The 21225-nt window shown below is 48.8% G+C and overlaps 4 protein-coding genes across 11 annotated transcripts in view; 2 read left to right on the top strand and 2 right to left on the bottom strand.

Annotated features, from left to right (window-relative positions):
- Positions 1–21225, top strand: part of LOC146010000 (uncharacterized) — a 475993-nt gene that overhangs the window by 188229 nt on the left and 266539 nt on the right. The gene's annotated exons all lie outside the window — the stretch shown is intronic.
- Positions 1–21225, bottom strand: part of LOC146010056 (uncharacterized) — a 260220-nt gene that overhangs the window by 59479 nt on the left and 179516 nt on the right. The gene's annotated exons all lie outside the window — the stretch shown is intronic.
- Positions 1–21225, top strand: part of LOC146010017 (uncharacterized) — an 83188-nt gene that overhangs the window by 45753 nt on the left and 16210 nt on the right. For 2 of the 4 annotated variants that reach the window (XM_083150794.1, XM_083150797.1), the window contains exon 2: positions 19758–19857. In XM_083150794.1, coding sequence (XP_083006920.1) covers positions 19809–19857 — 49 coding nt within the window. In that variant the 5' untranslated portion in view covers positions 19758–19808. Of the gene's footprint in view, positions 1–14880; positions 15087–19757; positions 19858–21225 lie in introns of those variants that run through there. The other 2 variants (XM_083150795.1, XM_083150796.1) reach the window with 2 other exon arrangements.
- The window catches only part of LOC146010005 (uncharacterized), a 730148-nt gene that overhangs the window by 18982 nt on the left and 689941 nt on the right, over positions 1–21225 (bottom strand). For 2 of the 5 annotated variants that reach the window (XM_083150763.1, XM_083150758.1), the window contains exons 3-5: positions 8935–9046; positions 4487–4584; positions 3961–4396 (exon numbers count right to left, since the gene is read on the bottom strand). In XM_083150763.1, the coding sequence (XP_083006889.1) occupies positions 3961–4396; positions 4487–4584; positions 8935–9046 (646 nt within the window). Of the gene's footprint in view, positions 1–3960; positions 4397–4486; positions 4585–8934; positions 9047–14844; positions 14946–21225 lie in introns of those variants that run through there. The other 3 variants (XM_083150762.1, XM_083150760.1, XM_083150759.1) reach the window with 3 other exon arrangements.

Consider the following 21225-nt stretch of genomic DNA (forward strand, 5'->3'; position numbering starts at 1 on the left):
GAAAATGAAAAATTTTGAGCCAGAACTGCATTTTTGTGTAAAAAATGTAATTTTTCTTTTTCACTGCCCACTTGTATCAAAATTGGTGAAACCCCTGGGGGTTTTAAATGTACACTATACCCCTAGATGAATTCCCTGAGGGGTGTAGTTTTCAAAATGGGGTGACTTGTGGGGGGGTTCCACTGTATTGGTGCTTGGGGGGTCTTGCTAATGCGACATAGCACCCACCAAAATTCCACCAGAATCTGAGCCGCAAAATCCAAAAATCACTCCTTCCGTTCTGAGTCCTGCCATGCACCCAACTGGTATTTTTTGGTCACATGTGAGGCATTGCCGTACTCGGAAGAAATTGGGGCACATATTTTGGGGTGCTTTTTCTCCTTCATACCTTCTGAAAATGAAAAATTGTGAGCCAGAACTGCATTTTTGTGTAAAAAAATGTAATTTTTCATTTTCACTGCCCACTTGTATCAAAATTGGTGAAACCCCTGGGGGTTTGAAATGTACACTATACCCCTAGATGAATTCCCTGAGGGGTGTACTTTGCAAAATGGGGTGACTTGTGGGGGGGTTCCACTGTATTGGTGCAACATAGCACCCACCATTCATTCCACCAGAATCTGTGCTGCAAAATCCAAAAATCACTCCTTCCCTTCTGAGTCCTGCCATGCACCCAACTGGTATTTTTTGGTCACATGTGAGGCATTGCCGTACTCGGGAGAAATTGGGGCACAGATTTTGGGGTGCTTTTTCTCCTTCATACCTTCTGAAAATGAAAAATTTTGAGCCAGAACTGCATTTTTGTGTAAAAAAATGTAATTTTTCATTTTCACTGCCCACTTGTATCAAAATTGGTGAAACCCCTGGGGGTTTGAAATGTACACTATACCCCTAGATGAATTCCCTGAGGGGTGTAGTTTGCAAAATGGGGTGACTTGTGGGGGGGTTCCACTGTATTGGTGCTTGGGGGGTCTTGCTAATGCGACATAGCACCCACCAAAATTCCACCAGAATCTGAGCTGCAAAATCCAAAAATCACTCCTTCCCTTTTGAGTCCTGCCATGCACCCAACTGGTATTTTTTGGTCACATGTGAGGCATTGCTGTACTCGGGAGAAATTGGGGCACAGATTTTGGGGTGCTTTGTCTCCTTCATACCTTCTGAAAATGACAAATTTGGAGCCAGAACTGCATTTTTGTGTAAAAAAAATAATTTTTCATTTTCACTGCCCAGTTGTACCACAATTGGTGAAACCCCTGCGGGTTTGAAATGTACACTATACCCCTAGCTGAATTCCCTGAGGGGTGTAGTTTGCAAAATGGGGTCACTTGTGGGGGGGTTCCTAACTTTTAGCATGTTATGGTGCCTAGAAACCTACATGGTGCCTAAAAAATAATCTCATAAAAAGGAGGCTCCAAAATCAAGTAGGTGCTCCTTCTATTATGAAGCCTGTGGTTTGGTCACCGTGCACACTAGGGCCACATATAGGATATTTATGAAAACAAAAGAATTGGGGGAATCAATTTTTAGTCACATTTCTCTAGTAAAATGTACTGTGTTCCTTAGAAAAATGTATTAAAATTGCAAATCTGCAAAAAAAAAGAAATTTTGAAATTTCACCTACACTTTGTTTTAATTCCTGTGAAACACCTAAAGGGTTAACAAACTTCCAAAATGCTGTTTTGAATACTGTGAGGGGTGCAGTTTTTGAAATGGCATCATTTATGGGGGTGTCTCACATACAAGTCCCTCAAAGTCACATCAGAACTGAACTGGTCCCTAAAAAAATCAGTGTTTGAAATTTTCTTGAAAATTTGAGAATTTGCTATTCATATTGTAAGCCTCCTAGTGTCCCAAAAAATTAAAAGGAAGTTGAAATAATGATGTCAACATAAAGTAGACATATGGTCTATGTTAGTTATTCACTATTTTGAGTGGTAAGATTATTTGTCTCACAAGCAGAAAATTTAACATTTTGCAAATCGCTAAATTTTCCATTTTTTCACGATATTTTGGTATTTTTCACAAAAAAACACAGACTGTATCGACGAAAATTTACCACTAACTTGAAGTACAATGTGTCACGAAAAAACAATCTCAAAATCACTGGGATAAGTAAAAGCAAAAAAAAGTTATCCCCACTTAAGTGAGACATGTCAGAATTGAAAAAAAGGGCTCTGTCAGGAAGGCAAAAACAGGCTCTGTCAGGAAGGGGTTAATGTGCGATTGCCTTCATCTGTGCTGAACACCTTTCTGAGAAATTAACCTGTTTAAAACAGGTGATGGCAATCATACATTAAGGGGAAGTCTAGAAACAGAGCATTGTGTCCCTCCTGGAGAGGGTCATGTTGGGAGGTATGTGACAGAGAACCAGCCCAGTGAGCCCACAGACAGTGCCAGACACCCACTGCCTTCCCATGTTGCCCAGCACTGCTACTCCACAGCCACCAGGTGAGCGCCCCCCTCCCGCGATTTGCGGCAAAAACACCCGCTCCCCCGCGACCCCCCCTACCGCGATTCGCAGCAAAAACACCCCCGCGACCCCCCCTCCCGCGATTCGCTGCAAAAAGAACCCCCCCACGACCCCTCCCGCAATTCGCGGCATAACCACCACCCCGCGACCCCCCCCCTCCCGCGAATCGCGGCAAACCCTCCCCCGTGACCCCCCCCCCGATTCGCGGAAAAAACACCCCCCCGCGACCTCCCTCCCGTGATTCGCGGCAAAAAGAACCCCCCCGCGACCCCCCCTTGCACGATTGGCGGCACCCCCCCTGCGACCCCCCTCCCGCGATTCGCGGCACCCCCCCCCCCGCAATTCGCAGCAGCCCCAGGATTAAATGGCACATGCAAAACACTGACATGGCTATGGTCGACAATGAAAAAGGTTGACATGAGTTTTTGAAGATTTATTTTTAATTTTTTTAATTTTTTCATATTCATTCTCATGTGTCGACATGGACACCAATGAAGTGGCACACTTATGTCAACATTTACATGTGTTGACCTTTCTGTGTTGATTTTTTATTGTGGCGATTCGCGTCACACCCCCCCGCAACCCCCCCTCCCGCGATTCGCGGCACCCCCCGTGACCTCCCGCAATTCGCGGCAACCCCCCACCGAAACCCCTGTGAACCCCGCCCTCCCGCGATTCGCGGCACCCACCCCCGCGACCCCCCCTCCCGCAATTCGCGGCACCCCCCCGCGATTCGCGGCAGCTCCAGAATTAAATTGCACATGGAAAACACTGACATGGCTATGGTCGACAATGAAAAAGGTTGACATGAGTTTTTGAAGTTTTTTTTTTTCATTTTTTGAATGTTTTCATATTCATTCTCATGTGTGGACATGGACACCAATGAAGTGCCACACTTATGTCAACATTTACATGTGTTGACCTTTCTGTGTTGATTTTTTCTTGTGGCGATTCGCGTCACACCCCCCCACCCCGCAACCCCCACTCCCGCGATTCACGGCACACACACACCCCCCCGCGATTCTCGGCACCCCACCCCGTGACCTCCCTCCCGTGATTCACGGCACACCCCCCGCGACCCCCCCTACCATGATTCGCCGCAACCCCCGCCCCCGTAACCCCCCTCCCGCGATTTGCGGCAACCCACCCCGCGACCCCCCTCCCGCGATTCTCTGCAATCCCTCCCCTCCCGCGATTCGCAGCATCCACCCCCCCACAACCCCCCCTCCTGCAATTCGCGGCACCCCCCGCGACCCCCCCTCCTGCAATTTGCGGCACCCTCCGCGACCCCCCCTCCCGCGATTCGCGGACACCTAAGTTGCAATACAGGGCATCTTTCATACAATTCTAACCATATTTCTCATATACAAACGTTCACAAATTAAGGGGGCGCAGCCCCTTACGACGGTGTGAAGAGCGCCCGTAGGGCGCGATGAATCACCTAGTGGAGAATATGTGACTCTCTGTAATAAGTGATTATTACTCACCTGTGCTGGATTCTGTAGGGTTTTCCTCCATGTTACACTGCTGGTCCCTCCTCACATCCGTCTCTTCTCCTCCTTCTGTATCTTCTGCCTTAATATCAGTCACATCCGTCTCTTCTTCTCCCTTTGTATCTTCTGCCTTAATATCAGTCACATCCGTCTCTTCTCCTTCTTCTGTATCTTCTGCCTTAATATCAGTCACATCCATCTCTTCTCCCTCTGTATCTTCAGCCTTAATATCAGTCACATCCGTCTCTTCTTCTCCTTCTGTATCTTCAGCCTTAATATCAGTCACATCCGTCTCTTCTCCCTCTGTATCTTCAGCCTTAATATCAGTCACATCCGTCTCTTCTCCCTCTGTATCTTCAGCCTTAATATCGGTCACATCCGTCTCTTCTCCCTCTGTATCTTCTACCTTAATATGAGTCAGGCCTCCACCCTAAATAGGAACAGTTTATTATTGTATGAGAGACACACAGCTTCTCTACAGATCATGTAGTGAGAACTCAGTATGGTACATCCCACCTACCTGATCATCCTGTGGTGTTCTGTGAGTCTCCTCTGTACAGTCCTGGTAATACAGAGGATGGGGACATCTCTCTGGGGTATCTCTGTTACTGGGCCCATCTGTAGGAGACACGCAGTGATTGAGGACATTGTATATATGTGATTATCCTGGGAATACAGAGGACGGGGACATCTCTCTGGGGTATCTCTGTTACTGGGCCCATCTGTAGGAGACACGCAGTGACTGAGGACATTGTATATATGTGATTATCCTGGGAATACAGAGGACGGGGACATCTCTCTGGGGTATCTCTGTTACTGGGCCCATTGTAGGAGACACTGTGACTGAGGACATGGTATATATGTGATTATCCTGGGAATACAGAGGACGGGGACATCTCTCTGGGGTATCTCTGTTACTGGGCCCATCTGTAGGAGACACGCAGTGACTGAGGACATTGTATTCCCAGGATAATCACATATAGGGCAAAAAAACTGGAAGATTTACAGTGCTCGACCGGCTCCCAACAGTCTAGCAACCTTTCAGGAATTACTGATTTATAACAACAACTTGGGCCATGGTTAACTGATAAAACAGCCTATGGCTACATGTAGGCAGCAGGGATGCAGGGGCTCAGAGGAATACGGGCTGATGCAACCATAGTAGCTGCCCGGGTACCACTCTGCCTTCTGACCGTCCATAGACGGAACACACAGACCATAGACGACTCTTTGATACGTCTATTTTATTTATATTGTGACTAGTCAGCGTCTATACTTTAATTGCAGGGCCAGACACGCAGTGATAACAGTGTTTATTTAGGACTCATTAGAGAACAATTAGTCACTGTTAACCCCCGTTAATTCATACAGTCCTAGCCGGCATTTCTATATAGAAGTTTAGTCACCTTGCCGGCTTTTTAGGCGCATACCCCGTCACTTTTGTTTAGGTTCTGTACTCACGTCTCTTTGTTTTGGTATGCCCTTAACCCAGCCCATTATGATAATTTAGTTTATATATATATATCGTGGCAAAAGCCCAAATCGGGAGAGTGTGTACGGTGGTACAATCTTTTTCTTGCGACTGTCTGGACGGGAGTAGTCGCAAGTAAAATTGTACAGGTGTGTACGCGCGTATCGGCTGTTGTTTCTGGGCGGTCCGATGGAGCTGGGGTTGGTCGAATGGTCGCAAGAAAACAGGGATTGTATAGATGTGTACCAAGCTTTAGTCTGCATTTGCAAATACCTGTAATCAAGCTATTTTTTCAAGTAAAGCTTTGGCATACATTTTATACAAGTTTGTGTTGGTGTGCAATCATTTCAGCGTTGCTGTTATATTTAAAGGTTATAAAGTAAATATATATATAAGTTTGGGTTATCAATCATAACTAGGCGTTATCACCTCAAACACTACTCCAGTGTTGTTGTCACAACATATATACAATATTTATAAAAATACATAGAATCAAATTAGCATTTTACATTCATAGGAGTGAATCTTGATTCTTTAAATTGCATCCGTATACCCGGCGCGTTTCGTCTCACTACGAGACTTCATCAGGGGTAAAGTTTACAAATCTCTTTCAATTTCTCTATTGATTTTCTATTAGTCAGAATAAGGTCACACCTTCAGACAATATATTTAAAGTATATCTTCCCTGTCCTTGTTGGAAGATCTGATTATCTATGTAAGGTAGTTTTTCATAGGAATAATCCTGAATTTTTCCCTTGTATGAGGGTATACAACAAATGCCCCTCAGACGGTACCAAAGGCTGTTAGTTGTTATCCCAATCTGGCTATTGATACTACAGATCAATTAATGGGTGAGGTGGAGAACATCACTTATCCTTGATAAGATAGACTTTCCTCTCTCCTTAGGATAATTATTGTACAGAAAAAACATGGAAGACAGCTGACAACTGATGGCTCCAGAGATACACCAGAGAGTGCGGGGAGGAGACTGGTCAGATCTCTGGGCTGGTAACACACAGTGACATGATGTGAGGGGGAGAGCAGGAGTATAATAGGGGCTGATGGCTCCTGATGTATGAGATTCACCAGAGAGTGCGGGGAGGAGACTGGTCAGATCTCTGGGCTGGTAACACACAGTGACATGATGTGAGGGGAGAGCAGGAGTATAATAGGGGCTGATGGCTCCTGATGTATGAGATACACCAGAGAGTGCGGGGAGGAGACTGGTCAGATCTCTGGGCTGGTAACACAGTGACATGATGTGAGGGGAGAGCAGGAGTATAATAGGGGCTGATGGCACCTGATGTATGAGATACACCACAGAGTGTGGGGAGGAGACTGGTCAGATCTCTGGTAACACACAGTGACATGATGTGAGGGGAGAGCAGGAATATAATAGGGGCTGATGGCTGCTGATGTATGAGATACACCAGAGAGTGTGGGGTGGAGACTGGTCAGATCTCTGGTAACACACAGTGACATGATGTGAGGGGAGAGCAGGAATATAATAGGGGCTGATGGCTGCTGATGTATGAGATACACCAGAGAGTGTGGGGTGGAGACTGGTCAGATCTCTGGTAACACACAGTGACATGATGTGAGGGGAGAGCAGGAATATAATAGGTGCTGATGGCACCTGATGTATGAGATACACCACAGAGTGTGGGTAAGAGACTAGTCAGATCTCTGGGCTGGTAACACACAGTGACATGATGTGAGGGGAGAGCAGGAGTAGAATAGGGGCTGATGGCTGCTGATGTATGAGATACACCAGAGACTGTGGGGAGGAGACAGGTCAGATCTCTGGGCTAGTAACACAGTGACATGATGTGAGGGGGAGAGCAGGCGTATAATAGGGGCTGATGGCTCCTGATGTATGAGATACACCAGAGACTGTGGGGAGGAGACTGGTCAGATCTCTGGGCTGGTAACACACAGTGACATGATGTGAGGGGGAGAGCAGGAGTATAATAGGGGCTGATAGCTCCTGATGTATGAGATACACCAGAGAGTGTGGGGAGGAGACTGGTCAGATCTCTGGGCTGGTAACACAGTGACATGATGTGAGGGGGAAGCAGGAGTATAATAGGGGCTAATGGCTCCTGATGTATGAGATACACCAGAGAGTGCGGGGAGGAGACTGGTCAGATCTCTGGGCTGGTAACACACAGTGACATGATGTGAGGGGGAGAGCAGCAGTATAATAGGGGCTGATGGCTCCTGATGTATGAGATACACCAGAGAGTGCGGGGAGGAGACTGGTCAGATCTCTGGGCTGGTAACACAGTGACATGATGTGAGGGGAGAGTAGGAGTATAATAGGGGCTGATGGCTCCTGATGTATGACATACACCAGAGAGTGTGGGTAGGAGACTGGTCAGATCTCTGGGCTGGTAACACACAGTGACATGATGTGAGGGGGAGAGCAGGAGTATAATAGGGGCTGATGGATCCTGATGTATGAGATACACCAGAGAGTGTGGGGAGGAGACTGGTCAGATCTCTGGGCTGGTAACACACAGTGACATGATGTGAGGGGGAGAGCAGAAGTATAATAGGGGGCTGATGGCTCCTGACTCCCCCACTGGGCAGATCCAGTCCCCTCATTAGTCTGTACTGAAAGAGGAGGATGCAGGATAAGAGGCTGCTGTAGTGACAGAGGAGGGTGCGGGATAAGAGGCCGCTGTAGTGACAGAGGAGGGTGCAGGATAAGCGGCTGCTACAGTGACAGAGGAGGGTGCAGGATAAGAGGCCGCTGTAGTGACAGAGGAGGGTGCAGGATAAGAGGCCGCTGTAGTGACAGAGGAGGGTGCGGGATAAGAGGCCGCTGTAGTGACAGAGGAGGGTGCAGGATAAGCGGCTGCTACAGTGACAGAGGAGGGTGCAGGATAAGAGGCTGCTGTAGTGACAGAGGAGGGTGCAGGATAAGAGGCCGCTGTAGTGACAGAGGAGGGTGCGGGATAAGAGGCCGCTGTAGTGACAGAGGAGGGTGCGGGATAAGAGGCCGCTGTAGTGACAGAGGAGGGTGCGGGATAAGAGGCCGCTGTAGTGACAGAGGAGGGTGCGGGATAAGAGGCCGCTGTAGTGACAGAGGAGGGTGCGGGATAAGAGGCCGCTGTACTGACAGAGGAGGGTGCGGGATAAGAGGCTGCTGTAGTGACAGAGGAGGGTGCAGGATAAGAGGCCGCTGTAGTGACAGAGGAGGGTGCAGGATAAGAGGCCGCTGTAGTGACAGAGGAGGGTGCAGGATAAGAGGCCGCTGTAGTGACAGAGGAGGGTGCGGGATAAGAGGCCGCTGTAGTGACAGAGGAGGGTGCGGGATAAGAGGCCGCTGTAGTGACAGAGGAGGGTGCAGGATAAGAGGCCGCTGTAGTGACAGAGGAGGGTGCAGGATAAGAGGCTGCTGTAGTGACAGAGGAGGGTGCAGGATAAGAGGCTGCTGTAGTGACAGAACAAGGAGAATATGTGACTCTCTGTAATAAGTGATTATTACTCACCTGTGCTGATATCTGTAGGGATTTCCTCCTCCTTACACTGCTGGTCACTCCTAACATCCATCTCTTCTTTTCCCTTTGTATCTTCCCACATAATATTACACAGATCTTCTCCCTAATTAAAAAAATATATATAAAATTCTGAATATTACAGAAATCCAGCAAACATAAAACACATCTCCCTTCTCCCATAGCGGTACAGATCCTGTCATTGTGCAGGATGGAATGCAAGATTCCAGACTATGGTTCTCTAATAATAAGGAGACCATAAATAGTTATTAGTGTATTTAGGAATGAGACCAGTCCAATCCACTGGTATTAATACATTACACCAGAGTCTGCTCTGCCTGTATAACAGGAGAATACCAAAGCCCTCTACATGTGCAGAACAGGACACCCATTTCTGCTCCACCTGTAGAACAGTATGTCAGAGTCTGCTCCACAAAAAGGTTGACATGGGTTTTTACGAGATATATATTAGTTTTTATCCGTACATCACTATCCACGTGGACTCGGAAACGGTGAAGTGAAAGTCCAAAGAAGGCGGAAAGGTCAAGAAGATTAGAGGAGGCAGCATTATTGCTGTCAATAGGAATGTTAAAGTCACCAAGGATGATAGAGGGGAGGTCAGAGGCAAGAAAGTGTGGAAGCCACGGAGCAAATAGGAATTAGGTTGTGTGGAAGTTGAGAGGGGGTGAGACCTGACCGTGAGGACTGGTATGGGGCCGGTTCGAGGAGCCATATTTCCAGTACAGCATTTGTTCAGAGTAGCAGTATAGAATGGAGTAGGTGTAGCCTAGAATAAGCAGTGAGAAGGTAATGTACTAGAAGCGACAAGTGCCTAAGAAAATATAGTTAGTGTATAAGGGAGCCAGAGGCAGGGTGGGACAGGGTTTAGTTCAGCATGGAGTTCAGTGTCCTGGCTAGGGTTGCCACCTCACTAATCTTGGATCCCTGGAGACTTTTCCCTCACCCTAATTTATGCGCGCGCACTCCTGGAGAAGGGGGCTATGCCTAATAAAAGGGGCCCCTGTAATAGCTAAAAACAACCGATTTTTGCCCATTACACACATTTTATATATATATACACACACACACACACACACACAAACACACGCGTGTGTGTGTGTGTGTATATAGATAGAGAGAGAGAGAGAGAGAGAGAGAGAGAGAGAGAAAATCAGAGTGCGCTATAGTGAAGTACACAATTTTAAAATACAAATATTTAATTTTAAAAAAGGCATATATTGGCTATGAGACGTACATAATAATACTGTCACTATACAGAATGAGCAAAGACATAAAGGTTTTTGAAGGGTTAATAAGCGCTACACTTGGGGTTCGGCCAGTCTATGTATACGGAGAACTACCCATAGATCTCCTAATAGGTACAGGTAAGGGACAGGTTTGAGAGTTTGTGTTACAGACTCACCCATTGTATATATATCCTGCGTTTCATTTATGCCCCTTTCAGACCGCACTTTGTAAACGGTATATTGCCGTTTTTTTACCGTTTTAAAACGGTAATCTGTGCGGTCTGAAAGGTGCAGGACCACTTAACCGGTTAGAAAATACCGTTTTTTCTAACCGGTTAAAATGCAGGGTCCTACCCATTTCAGAACCGGTATTTTAGGCTCAAAATCGGGTCTGAAACGGTATTTAGGACCCAGCCAATGAGCTGGGTCCTAAATTCAGCGCAGTGAATATTTAATGAGCGCTCATTAAATATTCACAGCACTGGCGCCGCCCCGCGCGCGTGTCGACGCCCCCCCCGTGTCGACCTACCCCCCGTGCAGCCGGTACCTCCATGGTGGATCCCGGCACTGCAGTTCAGTATGGTCGGAAGCACTTATGAAAAAAAGTGTCTTTCAGAAAATGGCTGCCCCATAGGAAAACCTGTTTAAAAAAACTGTCTTTCGTATGGGGGCAGCCATTTTCCAAAAGTCACTTTTCTTATAAGACACGCGCGGGGTCGACACGCGCGCGGGGGGGGGAGGAGGGAGCTGCACGGAGGGGAGGGCTGAAGGCTGCACTGGCTTTGACCCTGTATTTGGAAAGTTTCCAAAGACGGGTCTGCCAGTGTCAAAAAATCGGCACTTAAACAGTAATATGCCGTTTAAGAGCTGCGGTGTGAAAGGGGTTTTATCTGGCAGACCCGTTTTTGGAAACGTTTTCAAATACAGGGTCAAAGCCAGTTGTGCGGTCTGAAAGCAGCATTACATATATAAACCACGATCCCCTCAATGTAAACAAAGAATTTGGAGAAAAAAGAAACCAGAAAGAAGACACGCCCAGAAAGGGGAGTATAATTTATTCATCTTTACACACTGAAAGTTGTCCATAAAAGGGAGAGCATTGTCTTAGTATCAAAACCTGTCCCTTAACTATACAGAATGATTTCACAAAGAGTGTATAACGATCCAATGTGAGAATCCCGCAATCCGGGAAACTAAAAAAGCCTACTTGAGGGTTGCCACTGGATCCGGGAGATTCCCGGAAATCCGGGAGAGGTGGCAACCCTAGTCCTGGCTGTGCAGACTGTATGTGATGCTGGGTCTGGTAACTCACTGCAGTATGTTGAATGTTGAGTACTCAATCCCTGGGAGAGGTGAAACGTTGAGTAGGTGGTTTCTTCTTCCTCAGTTGGTTTATTTGGGCCTCTGCGGGGGAGACTCACCGAAAAGGCCCGGTGGAGTATCCATTCCCATGCCGGGGGTCGGAAAGGGCCCACTGGTTGAGCGGAGAAACACTTGGTCGGACGCTGACTGGCTGGATGCCTGAAGTCCGAGGCTGCACTGTGCCCCCGGGGGAACTCGGGGGTGCTGAACCTGCACGGGTGATCCCCAAATCACCTGGCACAAGTAAGCACTTGCACTGCGCACTTCCCCCTCTAGGATAGGCTGCACGTCCTTACCTCGTCCTTTTGGATGGGGTAGGACAATTTTTCACACCCCCACCCCGGCCTTCTGGCTGGGGTCCTCTTTATTATTTATTTCTCTTCTTCTCCACGTTCGTGCACTTTTTCACGTTTTCTGTAGTGTGTCACTTTTTTTGGGTTGTGTGGTCGACCCTTACGGGCCTTCCATTTCCCCAACGTGCCAAAGCTCTCGCCTTTTGGGGAGAGCTGCGGTCCCCCCGAGGACGACCCCGAGCCGCAAGGCGGAGGGAAGTCCACTGAGGGTCTCTCCAAACCTTCGGGTGCGGAGGACCCACCGTCCTAACCCTTTCGGGGGTTGAGGAATGAGGGTCTCTCTAAGCTTCGGCGAAGAGGACCCACCGTTCCCTATTTTCCCCTCTTCGGCCTTATGGTTGAGAGGGGTTAGGGGAAAAACGGGGCCCGTCTCCTCCGGGAGATAAGCCCATTTCGAACGCACGGCCCCCTTTGCACGTGTTTAGGCACAGCACTGGTGGTAGGGAGCACACCTCGGGCTCCTGAGTTTTTTTTCAAACTGCAGTATGTTGAATGCTGGATTTTCAGTGGAGGATGATAAGATTTATGTCCTTCTGTGGCCCTCCAGTATATCTTTGTGGTTGTTCAATGTTTGTTCAACTGTTTCTTTAACTGTTCAGATGTCACCCTTAGTTAATAACGCCCTTTGTTAAAACAGCAAGCTGCCTTCTAACCCTTGAGAAATACATCCTTATTAACACAAGTGACTGCAACCCTACAATACCATACATTACCATATAGTACCCTACATTACCAAATATTACTGTGCATTACTACACGTTCACATATATTACCATACATTATTTACAGTGTCTTATATAGCGCAGCAGATTCCGCAGACAATTGGAAACAACAGTGATTAAACAAACTGGGTAGATACAAACCGACATAGAGGTAGGAGGGCCCTGCTCGCAAGCTTACAATCTATAGGGATAATAGGATACATAAGGATAGAATTCCATAGCATGGCAGTCCCACCAGATTACTAGACAGTCCTGATGGGATGCAATCAGATATGAATGCTACTGGAGGTTATGTGGGGGTCCTGAATATGATAGGCTTGCCTGAAGAGGGGAGTTTTCCGGGACCACTTGAAAGTTTGGAGGCTTGAGGAGAGTCTTAGTGTCCGTGGTAGGGCATTCCATAGGGTGGTGCTGCCCGACAAAAATCCTGCAAGTGTAAGTGGGAGCGAGTAATGAGTGTGGATGAGAGACGCAGATCTTGTGCAGAGCGGAGAGGTCAGGTGAGGATATATTTTGAGATAAGTGAAGAGATATAAGTCGCTGTAGTCAGAGTGATGGCTTTGTATGTAAGTAGGAGTATTTTATATTTAATGCGGTAATATACAGGCAACCAATGGAGGGACTGACAGAGCGGATCAGCAGACGATGAATGTCTAGCCAGGAAGATCAGCCTCGCAGCTGCATTCAGAATGGATTGCAGTGGTGAGAGTCTGTTCTTAGGAAGACCGGTAAGGAGGCCATTGCAATAACCAATGGGTGATATAAGTGTGGATTAGAGTTTTTGCAGTGTATTGTGTAAGGTACGTATGAATTTTGGATATGTTTTTTAGATGCATGTAACATTACCACATATGACCACAAATTTCTATGCATTACCACACGTTACCATACATTACTATGCATTACCACACGTTACCATACATTACTATGCATTACCACACGTTACCATACATTACTATGCATTACCACACGTTACCATACATTACTATGCATTACCACACGTTACCATACATTACTATGCATTACCACACGTTACCATACATTACTATGCATTACCACACGTTACCATACATTACTATGCATTACCACACGTTACCATACATTACCACACATTACGATTATTTATTTATTTACAGTTTCTTATATAGCCCAGCATATTCCGTTGCGCTTTACAATTGGAAACAACAGTGATTAACCAAACTGGGTAGATACAAACCAACATGGAGGTAGGAGGGCTCACGTTACCACACATTACTATGCATTACCACACGTTTCCATACATTACCCAACATTACCACATGTTACCGTACACATATCCTCCAACCTTACCGAATTTGCCGGTACAGTACCGTTTTTTTTAACAGTCTGTACCGGCAAATTGAAATTGTACAGAATGTACCGCTTTTTCAGCGGTCAGAATCACATTCACCACTGTGCGCCGCCGCCGCATATGTATAAACTTCCTCCTGGCCCTGTGTGCTGCCTGGACCGACTGCGCCGGCTGAGCTCTCCCCTCTCCTTCGAGTCCCCCTCACCGGGCAATGCGCACTCATGGGAAAGGCGCAGCCCCGGCCCGCGACGGACACTGTGGGGGATCTGCATCTCGCACGGAGTTGCCATCGGAGGAGCTTGCTCAGCACACACGGTAATGTCACGCATGTGCGTGCAGGGTTCCTGCAGTCTGCGTATAGGGTAGGTGAGGCACTCCTTTGTTTGAGTGCCTGACCGGTGCAGAGAGCTGTTGGTGACCTGTGTGAAAGCAGGAGGCGTGGGTGTCCTATGCGAGAGCAGGGAATATTGGGGATAACTGGTGCAGTATCCACTGTATGTGAGAGTTCATTGGGGAAAAGTATTGGCAGTGGGAGCTGGTTATTTTATTTTAAATGCCCAGCCAGTACAGATACGGAAAGAGGGATGGTCACGCCCCCTTTATCAGTGGACACACCCAATTTACTGATGATCACGCCCCCTTTCTGGGTGTGTACCAATTTCCACCATTCAGATGTTGAAGGGTATGTGTACATTACCACTCATTACCATATATTACTAGGCATTACATATAGTACCATACAGTACTCTACATGAAAGTGTGAAGCCCAGGAGTTGGGAACTGTGTCCCTGTGGGAAGGGTCCTGTATAACCACACAGCACCACAGTCTGCGCCACCTGTATAACAGTAGTAATAGTATATAATGTAACAATAATACTAGATGTGATTACCTGACGCTGCCGGACACAACACTGGATCCTCCGCAGCCCGCAACTTGTTATAGGCGGCCAAACCACAACATTCCTGGGCCTTAAACTCAGAGCGGGGGGCGGAGTACAATGGAACACACAATACGGAAGTAGAGAAGCCTGGACCGCATAACCCGGAAGCAGAGTGGACCGCAGATACCGGAAGTTCACTGTGTGTAACCTGCTGTTGTGTCCGGGTAAGAGCAGGTGCCGGCTGACGGCGGGTGAGTGTCAGCATAGACAGGGGTGCGGGATAGGGAGGAGCGGGTGACATAGATACACAGTCAGTGTCTATGGGACCCCCGGGCGCTGCTGATGGTGGGGACACGGCGCCTCCCGGCCTTACACGTGTGCTGTGGGGCTGTGGCTGAGGTGGGACATAATAACTGTATATCCCAATACAGTGACTGGGGCCCGGGCCTGTCCCACTCTCTGCCATAGGCTTGTTACCAGCAGTGTGTGGCACAGTTTTATTCCTCTTCTATAGCAGGTATTATGGTGTAGATGGGCATCAGCACTGGGCTCTTATACTGATAAATATGAGTATAATCAGCGGGTATGGGTAAAATCCGGAATCGGATAAGACACCGGAATGCCGGACTGGACATCAAACTCTGCTTTCCGGAGCTTGTAGTATCCGGTCCGGGGGTGTCCTGTCCGGGGGTGCTCCATCTGATGAGGCTGCTCTCGCACCTGTCACCTGGGAGAGGAGAGGGGGGAGAATACAGCCTCACCGCATGGTCCGGGGGTGTAATAAAAACTGGAACGGTCCAGACCACACGGGGAGGCTGTAATCTCCCCTTCCCCATGTCCCTGGTGTGAGCAATCACAGGCATCCCCCCGGACAAGACACCCCCCGCATGGGACACCCCTCGGACCAGACACTATAAGCTCCGGAATGCAGAGTCTGATGTCTGGTCCGGCGTTCCGGTGTCTTATCCGGGTCCGGTTTTTACTTAGTCCCATAATCAGCCTTGTATATAATTGGTGATGTGTGTAGTACACCAGTGTGAGAATATAAGAGGGATATACCCACAGTACATATAGCTGTATACAGTGTATGTGCTGCATAATATACCCCTATTATACATAGTACTGCATGCACTTATAGAGATCCTGATTGCTAGGAGTCTGTGGGCTGAACAAGCTGCAGCCGTGTACAGGGAAATCCCCCTCTGTATATGTGACACCGCCGTACATGTATTTCATACCCTCCATCTGTACCGATTTAGCCGGTACAGTACAGTTTTTTAGTAGTCTGTACTTGGTAAATCTCCCTGTGACGATTTTTTTTCTCTATCCCCGTCCACACACTACAACAAAATGGGCGCCGCCCATACAGTGTATATCTCTGGCCTCTTAGTAGCCACACGCCTGCGGCTGCAGCTCCCCTACACCTTTTTTTTTGTGAGCCCTGACTGGCTAAACCACCGTCAATCACTTGTGCAAGGTCACTGATTGGCCGTGCCCCCGCCGGGGCCTTGGTTCAGGCAGCGCTTGCAGTCCTTCCCCGCAGGCGGCTGCATGTGTGAGAGCAGCAGCAGCAGCCGGAGAGTCTGCAGCATGGAGAAGTGGTAGAGAGGGGAGCAGCAGCAGGTAGGGACCTCAACGTGATTAGAGAGGATAATTCTAAATCAGCAAAACTGTCCATCAAAAGGATAAGAAAGGAGATGTGGCCACGCCCCTTCACCCGTGACCACGCCTCTTTTCTGAAGTTGTACCAATTTCTGCATTTGAAATGTTGGAGGGTATGGTATTTGTGTGCAGCAATTCCACATTAGGCACATCAATGGGGCAGATGTATTAAGCCTTAACAAGAGATAAATGCAAGGGTGATAGAGATAAACGTCCAGCCAATCAGCTCCTTACTGACTTTTTTCAAACACAGCCTGTAACATGGCAGTTAGCAGGTGATTGGCTGGACGTTTATCTCTCCTTATCACACTTGGATTTATCTCTTGTTAAAGCTTAATACATCTGCCCCAATATGTGACATTTACTATCAGTAAGCCTGAGATAGGCAGGTGCTGCTGTCATACCATTATCCTCAGTCTGTGTAACACTTGGGGATACTAAGTACAGCTTGTGAATAAATGTGCTCGCTGACGTCACGCACCCTCCCCTAATACAGGCATATCCAGCCTGGTGCTGACGTCACGCACCCTCCCCTAATACAGGTGTATCCAGCCTGGTGCTAATGTCACACACCCTCCCCTAATACAGGCGTATCCGGCCTGGTGCTGACGTCACGCACCCTCCCCTAATACAGGCGTATCCAGCCTGGTGCTGACGTCACGCACCCTCCCCTAATACAGGTGTATCCAGCCTGGTGCTAATGTCACACACCCTCCCCTAATACAGGCGTATCCGGCCTGGTGCTGACATCACGCACCCTCCCCTAATACAGGTATATCCGGCCTGGTGCTGACGTCACACACCCTCCCCTAATACAGGCGTATCCGGCCTGGTGCTGACGTCACACACCCTCCCCTAATACAGGCGTATCCGGCCTGGTGCTGACGTCACACACCCTCCCCTAATACAGGCGTATCCGGCCTGGTGCTGAGATCATGCACCCTCCCCTAATACAGGCGTATCCGGCCTGGTGCTGACATCACGCACCCTCCCCTACTACAGGCGTATCCGGCCTGGTGCTGACATCACGCACCCTCCCCTAATACAGGCGTATCCGGCCTGGTGCTGACATCACGCACCCTCCCCTAATACAGGCGTATCCGGCCTGGTGCTGGCGTCACGCACCCTCCCCTAATACAGGCGTATCCGGCCTGGTGCTGGCGTCACGCACCCTCCCCTAATACAGGTGTATCCGGCCTGGTGCTGGCGTCACACACCCTCCCCAAATACAGACATATCCGGCCTGGTGCTGGCGTCACACACCCTCCCCTAATACAGGCGTATCCGGCCTGGTGCTGACGTCACACACCCTCCCCTAATACAGGTGTATCCGGCCTGGTTCTGACGTCACACACCCTCCCCTAATACAGGTGTATCCGGCCTGGTGCTGACATCACACACCCTCCCCTAATACAGGCGTATCCGGCCTGGTGCTGACTTCATACACCCTCCACTAATACAGGCGTATCCGGCCTTGTGCTAATGTCACGCACCCTCCCCTAATACAGGCGTATCCGGCCTGGTGCTGACGTCACGCACCCTCCCCTAATACAGGCGTATCCGGCCTGTTGCTGACGTCATGCACCCTCCCCTAATACAGGCGTATCCGGCCTGGTGCTGACGTCACACACCCTCCCCTAATACAGGTGTATCCGGCCTGGTTCTGACGTCACACACCCTCCCCTAATACAGGCGTATCCGGCCTGGTGCTGACATCGCGCACCCTCCCCTAATACAGGCGTATCCGGCCTGGTGCTGACATCACGCACCCTCCCCTAATACAGGCGTATCCGGCCTGGTGCTGAAGTCACGCACCCTCCCCTAATACAGGCGTATCCGGCCTGGTGCTGACGTCACGCACCCTCCCCTAATACAGGCGTATGCGGCCTGGTGCTGACGTCACACACCCTCCCCTAATACAGGTATATCCGGCATGGTGCTGACGTCACGCACCCTCCCCTAATACAGGCGTATCCGGCCTGGTGCTGAGATCACGCACCCTCCCCTAATACAGGCGTATCCGGCCTGGTGCTGACGTCACGCACGCTCCCCTAATACAGGCATATCCGGCCTGGTGCTGACATCACGCACCCTCCCCTAATACAGGCATATCCGGCCTGGTGCTGACGTCACGCACGCTCCCCTAATACAGGCATATCCGGCCTGGTGCTGACGTCACGCACCCTCCCCTAATACAGGCGTATCCGGCCTGGTGCTGAGATCACGCACCCTCCCCTAATACAGGCGTATCCGGCCTGGTGCTGACGTCACCCACGTTCCCCTAATACAGGCGTATCCGGCCTGGTGCTGACATCACGCACCCTCCCCTAATACAGGCATATTCGGCCTGGTGCTGAGATCACGCACCCTCCCCTAATACAGGCGTATCCGGCCTGGTGCTGACGTCACGCACCCTCCCCTAATACAGGCGTATCCGGCCTGGTGCTGACGTCACGCACCCTCCCCTAATACAGGCGTATCCGGCCTGGTGCTGACGTCACGCACCCTCCCCTAATACAGGCGTATCCGGCCTGGTGCTGATGTCACACACCCTCCCCTAATACAGGCGTAACCGGCCTGGTGCTGACGTCACGCACCCTCCCCTAATACAGGCGTATCCGGCCTGGTGCTGACGTCACGCACCCTCCCCTAATACAGGTGTATCCGACCTGGTCACAATATATACAGTAAGCAGCGCTAATTATATATTAACCATATAATAATGAGTTGGGATTGCCTGCAATAATATAACAATTTATTAAATACAAATAAAACAAGTACATTCTGAAGAGCAGCTTTTTGTGAGCCCTGGGGGAGTTTTCTGGTGGGAATTATTTTTGACTAGAATGACTGGGTTACAGCTGTAATTGTCTCACCAATGTGGTTGGGATTTTTCCGGCTTGGGTCCAGAGTCCTCACTATGGTGCGGTTGCGGAATGATCGTAAGGGGCCGCTGGAGGATGATCACGGACCTTGTGGGGCTTCCCAGAGTGGTGGAATGGAAGATTTTAGCTGTGAAGAAGATAATTGGAGTCCAGTCTTTTTGGTTTAGCCAGGATGAGGAAGAGTCTTGTTGCCAGTATACTCCACTCAGGGGTCTGCTCACTGTGCCACCAACGCGGTTCACTGAACTCTGTCAACTTTGGGGTCGGCGTTTTGACAGTTGGGATCCCGACTGTCGGGACCACGTTCGGCACCCAGAGAGATTACATTTATAAAAAGTGACTGTAAGATGTGTGTGATTTTATATATGTAATTAGGGGGAAGATCTGTGTGATCTTACGGTAGAGGATATAGAGGGAGAAGAAGAGATGGATCAGCAGTGTAAGGAGGAGGAAATCCCTACAGACACCAGCACAGGTGAGTAATAATCACATACACACATATATATATACATCTGGTGATCCCTCAGGTCTGCACAACCTAGAGATGTCTGTGTACATTACCATATCCCTCATGTTCCTGCCTCTCCTATAGCACAGAAGCAAAGGCACATTTATCATTACTGGCAAATATGGGTCATTGTGTATAATTGTCTGGTATCTTTTACATGTTCTAATTAACCAGCTAATAGATGTAGCATAATTATTGCCCGATACCAAGGCCCAGTAACAGAGAGATCCCAGAGAGATGTCCCCGTCCTCTGTATTCCCAGGATAATCACATATATACCATGTCCTCAGTCACTGTGTGTCTCCTACAGATGGGCCCAATAACAGAGATACCCCAGAGAGATGTCCCCGTCCTCTGTATTCCCAGGATAATCACATATATACAATGTCCTCAGTCACTGTGTGTCTCCTACAGATGGGCCCAATAACCGAGATACCCCAGAGAGATGTCCCCGTCCTCTGTATTCCCAGGATAATCACATATATACCATGTCCTCAGTCACTGTGTGTCTCCTACAGATGGGCCCAGTAACAGAGATACCCCAGAGAGATGTCCCCGTCCTCTGTATTCCCAGGATAATCACATATATACCATGTCCTCAGTCACTGTGTGTCTCCTACAGATGGGCCCAGTAACAGAGATACCCCAGAGAGATGTCCCCGTCCTCTGTATTCCCAGGATAATCACATATATACCATGTCCTCAGTCACTGCGTGTCTCCTACAGATGGGCCCAGTAACAGAGATACCCCAGAGAGATGTCCCCGTCCTCTGTATTCCCAGGATAATCACATATATACCATGTCCTCAGTCACTGCGTGTCTCCTACAGATGGGCCCAGTAACAGAGATACCCCAGAGAGATGTCCCCGTCCTATGTATTCCCAGGATAATCACATATATACCATGTCCTCAGTCACTGTGTGTCTCCTACAGATGGGCCCAGTAACAGAGATACCCCAGAGAGATGTCCCCGTCCTCTGTATTCCCAGGATAATCACATATATACCATGTCCTCAGTCACTGTGTGTCTCCTACAGATGGACCCAGTAACAGAGATACCCCAGAGAGATGTCCCCGTCCTCTGTATTCCCAGTATAATCACATATATACAATGTCCTCAGTCACTGTGTGTCTCCTATAGATGGACCCAGTAGCAGAGATACCCCAGAGAGATGTCCCCGTCCTCTGTATTCCCAGGATAATATACCATGTCCTCAGTCACTGTGTGTCTCCTACAGATGGGCCCAGTAACAGAGATACCCCAGAGATATGTCCCTGTCCTCTGTATTCCCAGGATAGTCACATATATACCATGTCCTCAGTCACTGCGTGTC

This window comes from Crinia signifera, chromosome 6, assembly GCF_055691185.1.
Source record: "Crinia signifera chromosome 6, ASM5569118v1, whole genome shotgun sequence".
NCBI classification, from domain to species: domain Eukaryota; kingdom Metazoa; phylum Chordata; class Amphibia; order Anura; family Myobatrachidae; genus Crinia; species Crinia signifera.